Here is a 10047-nt window from a genome sequence, read left to right on the forward strand (position 1 = left end):
ATTTCTGTTCTTATAAGTCATGAAAGACCATTCTCAAATACTTTTGTCCAGAGTTGAGTGCATAAGACGATGGCATTCCCTGATCTAAACTGTGCTAGTTCTATAAACAAGCAAAGACAATTTCAGTCAAGGACTCAGGCAGAATTATTTTCTGTTAGAGAAAAGGCATGTATGAAATGCATTCATATTCAAGACCTGTGTACATTTCAAGAGCACTGACTTCAATGAATGCATAAAGGAAAAAAGTGTGGCTGTCATGTTTCAGCATTATAAATTTTGCTAACTAGGCAAGGAATCTTAAACATCTCTACAAAAAATTAACCTGAAAGAGTCAAACTATATTTTGCCAGCAGCTACTTTATTTCACTTCCAAGTAATAAATGTCTGAAGGCAAAACTTGATTCTTCACCTGAGTCAGTTCCAGGGAGAATGTACTTATATTCTTAATGGTCCTTCCTTGGCAGTCGTAACACTCTTGTAGCAGTCAGGCTTTACTTTGCACCCTAGGTTTGCCTCCACTCAGATTTGTAACACTACTATAAACTGAAAAAAATGGGCACATTGTGCTGAAGTTTATTGCTCTCAAGTGCCACGTTTACATGTGCACCCGGGACTGCGGCATGTTGAGCCAGGTTGGTCAGCCTGCCAGCTCGGGCCTGCTCCGACAGCTCCAGATGCTGCAGAAGGGCTGGTTGGGGCTCAAGGGTGCTCCAGTGCAGAGCCAGCCAGCAGGCAGCCTGCACGCTGAAACACCCTGTGCCCCAGCCAGCCCCTTAAGCATCTATATGTGTGATGCTATGCACTAAATAATGCCATTGCAGGATAGTACTTGTATTTACAAGTACTAACCTGCAGCACAGCTAACTGGTTTACTGCTACCTAATAGAGCTGCACATGTAGTACTTCAAAGCTAATTAGGCAGCTCCACAGTAAATGTCTTGTGTAGATGTGTCCATGCATCTTTAGATAACCTAAACTTTGAAGATAAAGTAAGAAAAAATAACTCTGAAGTGTTTAGAACCTGTGATGTTCCTGTCTATCCTTCATCTGTTTATTTGGGTTTTTTTACATAAGCAAGTGTACTTTACCTTTTAAAATGGCACAGCTAAATAAATAACTGTGGGCCACATTATACCAAACTCCAGTGAAATCCAAGACTTTTTTTTTTTAAAAAAGGACCTGAAAATTAAGTGTGAAAACAAATACAGCTTTAATAAAAGGGGGGAAAAAAGCACTAATAATAAAACTAAGGTTCACCTTGTGCCCCAACCAGCCCTTCTGCAGCATCTGGAGCTGTCGGAGCAGGCCCGAGCTGGCAGGCTGACCAACCTGGCTCAACATGCCGCAGTCCCGGGTGCACATGTAAACGTGGCACTTGAGAGCAATAAACTTCAGCACAATGTGCCCATTTTTTTCAGTTTATAGTAGTGTTACAAATCTGAGTGGAGGCAAACCTAGGGTGCAAAGTAAAGCCTGACTGCTACAAGAGTGTTACGACTGCCAAGGAAGGACCATTAAGAATATAAGTACATTCTCCCTGGAACTGACTCAGGTGAAGAATCAAGTTTTGCCTTCAGACATTTATTACTTGGAAGTGAAATAAAGTAGCTGCTGGCAAAATATAGTTTGACTCTTTCAGGTTAATTTTTTGTAGAGATGTTTAAGATTCCTTGCCTAGTTAGCAAAATTTATAATGCTGAAACATGACAGCCACACTTTTTTCCTTTATGCATTCATTGAAGTCAGTGCTCTTGAAATGTACACAGGTCTTGAAAACAAGGTGAGCCTTAGTTTTATTATCAAATAGACAAAATTAAGAGAACACATATCAGAATAAAATTCACCATGTACTTTGCATAGAAATATCAACTTTATAACTTCATTTTAATTTTTACTTTGCAACAGTGCTGAGGGACACCAAAGCAACGCCATTTAATACGAAGAAATTTGCCATTTCAAACCACAGATAAACTTTTCATCCCTCAATTGCTCTAAAAGATATTTTCTAACAAAAGAGATACCTTCATATACTGAGTTACTATATAATCTATCACATCTAAAAAGCAGTCTAACATGAGTAACAGCAGTAATATTGAAGTTCCAGTATGTGATGGATGCAATCAATAGTGCTGCAACGTAACGTTCTCATTTCCAAGCAACTGCAATGTTGCTTTGAATATTTTTCAGCTTCTTCTGGCACTTTCAGACAGACTCAATCAATTTTCCAAGCTGAGAGAAGAACTGGGACAATATAAATTGATTGCTAAGATGGTTCCCTACGGGGTTCCAAAGAAGGTTCTATTTTTAGCCTCACTACTTCACCACGGCAGAGAAAGTATGATAGAAATGCAGCACTCAGCAAAAAAGGCTGGACCTGCTGTAACACACTGTTTTCATTTACAAAAATAGTTTGACATGGCAGCTACAATCAAAAAACAAATGCTTCTCAATATTAATACAATACGGTAACAAATACTATGATTTTAAATCTTTATAAATAAAACAGAAATAAAAGCTTTCTTATGCATTTTGTGAAAAAACATGTTAAGGGAAAAAACATAACCTCCATACCAAAATAAATGAAAAATCCAGGGAAATGATGAGTAGTGTTTACATCTGACCTTGGAGGTTGAACAGCAGAAGCTTGTTTAACTTCCCCCTTATCCAAATCATAGGTATCTTAGGAGAAGCCACTTTTCCGATTAGCAAAAGCACTATCTTCTTAAATGTTTTAGGTTCATGAAATATGTACAAGCAATTTTATTGAGAAATGGAACACAAGACAAACGCACCTGAAATTCGTTAAAAAGGAAGCCAGGAAGCAGCTGAAAAAGAGACCGGTTCACTGTGAGAAATGTAACCCTCTCAGACAGTGTTACGGCCCCGAATCCAACAGCTCATGAATAAGGTCAAACCGTTCCTAAATATTAAACAAACACGGCTTCATTTACAATATTCTCAGGAAGACGCATCACATTAGTATGCACAACAAATGTTAAAGAAACCCAGAGAAACAGATCATTTTATAGCTATTAAATGCAATTAAAAGGTATTAAACAGTACAATGAGAAGTAAGATTTATTAACTCATCTCCTTAGGTAGGACGTTGCTGCCATGAATACAGAGAATGCTGCTGCTGCTATAATGAAACAACAACTATTTCAGGTTCAGCTTTGTGTTATGTAATATAACAACCTTTTAGATTTCTTAAATAAACATTCAAAAGATCCACCACAGAAGACCAGGTATGTTAACATGATTTACTCAGGGAACTGAAACCAGAATATTGAGCCCTTCATCTGTTAGATGCCGGTCCGAGTCAGCCTACAGCAGTAACAAATGGCAATATGGTCTTAATGCAAGTACTATCTGGACAGATTTTGACATCATGAAATCCATCATCATAAGTTTTACTGTTGTTGCATACTCAGATAAGAAGCCCGTAATGCAACAGAATTAGAGGCTGAACCACCCTTCCATTCTTAAGCTATAAACCAAAGTCCCATATGAGGCAGTCCCAACTGATGAAGTCAAAACTCAGGACAAAAGTGGAGCAGCATGGCCCTTTACATATGGAGCCCTTCCAAGCTGTCTTGCTGCTCAGTGGCCAGAGAGAGCACACAGCCTGACAGGTTTGTCTCTGGAATAACTGGCAATTTGAATGAACCACTATTAACTTAGACACACACAGCATTATCTCTGGAAAAAAGTGTAAGCACATTTTATCTTGCCTATTTCACAGGTACATAAAGTGGGACAATGGACTGGTATGTCTATAGGATCCTGGAACAAAAGGCTTCCTCACTCGGAGAGGAATGCAAGGCTTGTTTACACTCTTGGAAAGGGTTAGATGACTGACTTCTCAAGGAAGTGGTGTAAAAGAAGCCTAGATATTTTTTTCCTTTAAGGGGTCATGACCTGTTCTATCCCTTGTTCTGAAGTCTTAGCAACTAAGGAGGATTGACACAGCCTTGGCTGCAATGATATAGTTGGGCATGGTCCTGTTTTGAGCAGGGGGTTGGACTAGATGACCTTCTCAGGTCCCTTCCAACCCTAATTTTCTATGATTAAGTTCCATGAGCAAAGGAGTCAATTAATATTTTTTTCAGGATGTTTGCTCAGAAATGTTGATTCTCAAGGGGTCAGAAGAGAGATGCATGAATCTCTCCAGATGTTAAATCTTCAGACTCCCTACTCTTTAGGTTCCCTTATACATTTAAAATGTATATCTACTTGCTATGTCTCACATGTAGACACAATAAACATGCAGTGTGTCCATCAACAGATAACATCATAGTCTCATATAAAGGGCAAGTTTTAAAGCCTGGAGTTATTCAATCATAATGATTGGTCATAGTCCTAAGGCAGACTCCCAGGTAACAAAACAACACAACAAAAATGAAAAAAAAATATACTCATCAGGTTTTCTTCCTCCAGAAGAGGAAACACTACAATTTCAGAATGCTTTTTTGCCCTAAAATAAAATCAATAACAAACTGGTAAGTAACTATTTACTGCTATTCATAGTAATGTGGTAGACCATGAGCAAGCAGCTCAGACAATGCATGTGCACCCAAAAGTGTGGTTGTCTTTATGCTCCTTATCACTGAGGTAGGGGGATGCCCAAAGCTATAAGGATCAGCACATGCATCCAAAGACAGAATATATATAGACAGCCACTCAAAAAAGTCTTCCTTTCCAGAAAACAAAACCCAGTAGAGATATTTTTACTTGTGAAGGACTGAGAAGCAACAGGTGATTTGTCCGTTACAAAGTCTGCAATGTTTTAGCTAAACCTGTACACAAAAATAAAAAGCACTTACCAGAATACCCATTTTGCCATAGATAATTGGGGCAGTTTAATGAGTTACTGAGGGTCATGTAACAGCAGAGAGAGATCTAAGAGTAAAATATGCATCTTGCTACCTTTGCCAGTTCTTCAAATACTCCTTCCAGCTTGCATCCAGGGGCAGGGCCCCCCACAGGCTGATTTGCCCCAGGCTCCGCACCCTGCTTGGGTCATCTCTAGTGCCGTATATATGTTTTTGTAATATATGAAGTAGAAAACCCCTTTTTTTAAAAAAATCAGTCCTACTTTTGTTCAGACAGGCAGCTTTGCAACTAACCATTTTTGACATGGCATCACAAAGTAACTAGAATCAGCACCCATTGTTCCTAATTTTTCAAGTAAATAAAAAGCTGCAGTTATTCTTCAAAATGAAAGTACCTTGCTTATGCAGAATATGGACAGGAATGAAAGGCTGTAAACTTCAGTATTTTACTGGCACCACATACACAAGTTTCAGTCAAAAAAATTCACCAACCCTTGCAAACAAATTCTAACTCCCCCTTGCACAATCCTAATTCAATTTTCCTCTTACTTTGTTAGACACAGATAAATTCTGGGCTACATGGAGAGAAGGCATCTGTATCCCAAAAAGATTACATTTAAAAATACATTCTAAAAATGTTACATTTGATACTGCAATTTAATCACACTGTAGTTACACTAAAGTTATGTTTCCTGACACCAATAATTTCCATAAATTCATACATAAAATGAAATGCAATTACATAACTGAAGTGCTAACTGCTACTATGGTTTTGCACTTCACACATTTATAACCTACATGCATTTATCTGCATTGTTCTCATCACCAACACACCTTCATTTATAACAACATTTTGTGGATATGACAAATTGTGGATAAGTGAACTTCGGGTACAATTCTGATTTGTAAAAGGGGCCTGATGCAGATTTCAGCATGTAAATCTGTAGATGTTAATACATTTGGGCCAAGGTTGCAAGGTCAGAGCCAAAGGTTACACCTATAACTAGACAGTGGAAGTAACTGTCACGCTTAACTCAGGAAAGAAAACAACCTTCATGAAGGTTGCTTGAATGTATTTTTCTCATGTTCAAAAGCAGCACTTCTATCTAACTGAAACTGGTCAATACAGGCATGAAAGGTGGTTAGAAGGCACAGTTAACTGTTTAAAAATACAGTGTATGAAACTTCCAGATTTGCCACTATAATTTATCTGAGGTGGATAGAATCTGTAAAGAAGTTAAACTATTGTAGAAGTAGTTAAACTATTACAGAACAGTGAAATTAGTAACTGCTTAAGGAAAGAATTTTCAGTCAATAAAAGCATTCTCTCATCAGATAGGGAAACTGTAGTATCTACAGTATATCTTGCAGAAAAATGTCTTTGAAATAAGAGACATCATTTTGAGCTGTAAAAGCAGAAAAATTATTACTGTTCATGCACATTTCTGTGAAAACCATCACTTCCTTCCTTTCCCATGTCCTTATCACTAGGTGTTTAATGTAATTTGCAGACTCGTTGAATCTGACAGGCTGCACTGTAAGCACTTCTGCTGTGGCCTCAAACTGTAATACTTGGATCCTCTGTTAGCAAACTCTTGTGCGATTCCAGAAGCACAGCAGCTTTACTGGGAGTTACAGATTAATAGCCATAGCCCATGGCAGTATATTGTGGTGGAGGTAAGAACATCCTGGAACAGTTTGAGATAGTGAATAACTTCCCTTTGGAAATACAAACATTTTCTGAGGCTGTCAAAATTTTAAGCTGTACAATCAACTATACCTGGTCCTAAGTGTGTTCAATAGGACCTTCATAATTAAGGAAATAAATGAGTAGAATATTAAGCAGTCTGATTGTAGGGTTGTTAACTTACCCAGATTGCTAGTAAGTTGAGAATGTATCTCGAATTTCAAGTTACCAACTTTCAAGTTACCAAGTTAAAAGGCTTAATTTAGAGACTCTGTCCTGCAAGACAATTTTACATGTGCTTTGACACATTCTGATTCTAATCAAAATACTCCAGCGTGCTGCAGCGTCTTGTGTATTCAGTGTCCCATGTTTCTAAATGGTGGTAGGGGTGCTTTAACTAAAGCTTGTTGAATGAACTTTACATAAAACGCCTCCACCACCATTTTTAAACGAAGTATGCTGAATACACGAGATGTTGTGGGCATTTTAATTAGAGCGGCTCTTGGGAGCCCCCACTCCATCCTGGAGCACATGTATAGGTGCCCATAAGCTGTACTTTTAATATCATTGGTCACTTCTGATGAAGTTTGGCTCATATCTCAATTAATTCATTTCTTTGACCAAAAGCAAAATAATCTACTTTTGGAATCTAGACATTCCTAGCAATTCAGAAAATTCAAAATTATCAGAAGATTTAAAGCAGTAGTTAAAATTAAAGGTGATCTGGAAGGGAAAAAGTGGAGAGAAAATAGAAGAAAAGAGACCAGAAATTAGTCCTGTGGGATTTTACCAGAGAGATGTTACAAACACAGAAGAGCAGCCGTTACCAGAAACAGGACTGACTTGATATGTAATGCCAAAGGTCTTAAATCATGAGCAGATATAGTAATTTCTTTGACATCTAGATCTCATTATATCACAAATGATATATAGACTAAAAAATATCAGTTGATACTTTTGTAGCTGCAGCCTCTTACAAACAAAAAGTAGCAGAAGAATTAGTACTACAGTATAACCTCATAAATCTGGATATGAAAAAATCCGGAGTTCTCGAAAATCCAGCACTTTTAAAAATACGCTACATCGTGGAGTAGCGGCAGCCAGTCCCAGAGCAGCAGAGGGGGAAGCTTGTACACAGTGGCTGCCACTGCCATCTACCACTCCACACCGCCGCTCTGCACGTGACCACTGCTCCGGGACTGGTTGCCGCTACCTACCCTCCCAACCCCATTCGGGAGGGTAGGTAGGTAACTTCTGAAGAAGTGGACATGCCATTCAAATGTCCCTCAGTTTGAGAAATGGAATCTTAATCCCAAAGCTACCTATTTGCACATAAATTCCCTGCTTAGATTTGAAGAATATTTAATTCAGCAACTGAAGAAATAAGGAACCATGAAACTCAAGTTACAGGATAGACTTATTTATATTAATTTATGGGCTAAAATTAAGACATAGAACAAGCTGCTTAGGGAATTTGTGGAATCTATCTCATTTGAAGTTTTCAAAAAATGCTGGGTAGGTATGTTTGGGATGGTTCAGAAAGAGCAAATCCTACACCTGGGCAGAAGACTAGGACTGAGAGCTAGATGACCCCTGAAGTTCTACAAATGTCAAGTTTCATGTGCAATCTATTCAAGTTTTATGAACTGAAAAATGTTTTTGCATAACTAGCTGATGTTGCTTTGCTGAGATTAAATATCTGAAAGCATCAGCAGTATTCTTAAAAGCCTGTAAGCACAAAAAGCAGTGAAAAAACTCAGCAAACCTGTCTGTTGTGCAGGCTGTGGCAGTGGTTGGCTTTGCTGTGCGTTGTAATGGACAGAAGTAACTTGTCGATATTGCTGACTGGAGTGTGGATACTGGCCAGGAGCACAATAACAAGTTGGCATCTGAAAAAAGATCAACATTTAGGGAATTCACATTTTCAAGTTTATAAAAGGCAGCAGAAAAACAATGAATGCTGAAAGAAGAGAGAGGCAGTTTCTGTGCTGGAGCAGAAAGATGCATATAATAATGGCAATTCAGGCAAAATATGCATAATTAAATAAAACGTGGCTGTCCAACTGGTGGGGTTAACAGCCCCTTGGGCTCCCACTTGGTCGCTGCTGCTGCTATTGTTTCAGCTACAGCAGTAGCTGGGGACTGGGAACTCCCTGGCTTCTGCTGCATGCCCCATCCCCAGGGAATGGGAAAGAATGGAGTGGTGTAGTCCATGGCGCTAGGGGAGCCAGCAGCCCAGAGTACTTATGTGGCACAGGGCCACAGAAGAGCCCACAAGAAGCTGAAGGGGTGCTGCGCCATGCAGAGAGGGGCATCCGCATGCCCATGTAATGGGGTAGGGAGTCCCCACCTTCACATGTGGTACAGCTGGACAGAGGGCCCACAGGTGTGTGCCTGTGGCCATCACTAGTGCCCTCCTGAGGTGTGCAACCACCACTAGTGCAGCCCATTGGGCATGTGGCCCTGGCCACTTTGAAGTTGGACAGCCCCACAATAAAAGATGCTTAAAGACAGAGTATTCATTTCATTTCAATTTTATCTTTCATTCAGTAAAGTGCACTATGGTGTACTTCTGGCATGGCAAAAAGGAATGCAACTCCAGTTTGTTTTCTGCATTCCTTAGATTGGCATCATCAATAATTTTCAGTAAATTTTGGAACAGACTCTGTGGAGAAGGTCTATTAATTAGTTGTTGTTTTACAAATAGGGGGAGGCCAAAATAAGCAGCTATTTCATCTTTATGTTCCTGAGTGGGTGGACTAAAAAGACAATGATTTCTCCACTGCAAACAAGTTTATTGTTTAAAAAAATAAAATTAAAACATTTTAAAAACAGAGCAGATATATGCATATTTTATATTATGTTAGATATTAAATCTCACTGCTAATGATACAGATTTATTTTTTACTGTTTGCTTCTACCTGTGGTACTAAGTGATGGCACAGTAAAAGCTCATACCGTGCTGTGCCAGAGGTGCACAGTTATTTTTAGCTGCTATGTTGCTGCAGCAAAATGCTATAGTGAGGGAGTGTGTTGCTACAGTGATGTAACTGCAGTGTCATGGTTTGCACCCACCGACACTACGTTGCTGTAGTGCATTGCTATGGTGACATAGCATCTCATGTAGACACATCCACTGTCACTCATAAGTCTCTATCAGTTATGAGTAGACAAGCATGAAACCTGGTTGGCTGTTCATTTTTTAATTTGACTTCAAGGCACATAAGCAAAACAAACAGAAAAAGATCTACTAATCTAGGGGTATGGAGCTCACCTTGCCCCCTGGGCTGGATCTGGACCACATGGCTCCTCACACATCTGCTCCTGATGGTCATGTCCACAGGGCTCCAGAGCCCTGCATTCTGTGTCAGGCTATGCCCACCCCTAGTTATACCCCAAATTACTAGGCCTGCCAGTAGCTTAGCTGGCTGTATGTTTAATACCCCTGTATTAGCTTAATCCCTTAATTAACATGCTTATTAATGATGCCATGGCCAACATTTAAGTTGTGCTGTAAGGGAAAACACA

At 39.3% G+C, this 10047-nt stretch overlaps 1 protein-coding gene across 9 annotated transcripts in view; it reads right to left on the reverse strand.

Annotated features, from left to right (window-relative positions):
* R3HDM1 (R3H domain containing 1) overlaps nucleotides 1-10047 on the reverse strand; it is a 188774-nt gene that overhangs the window by 64852 nt on the left and 113875 nt on the right. For all 9 annotated transcript variants that reach the window (XM_019522485.1, XM_019522483.1, XM_019522481.1 and 6 more), the window contains one exon: nucleotides 8285-8408. In XM_019522485.1, coding sequence (XP_019378030.1) covers nucleotides 8285-8408 — 124 coding nt within the window. The remainder of the gene's footprint in view (nucleotides 1-8284; nucleotides 8409-10047) is intronic.

This window comes from Gavialis gangeticus, unplaced genomic scaffold (assembly GCF_001723915.1).
Source record: "Gavialis gangeticus isolate Ggan-Ray unplaced genomic scaffold, GavGan_comp1, whole genome shotgun sequence".
NCBI classification, from domain to species: domain Eukaryota; kingdom Metazoa; phylum Chordata; order Crocodylia; family Gavialidae; genus Gavialis; species Gavialis gangeticus.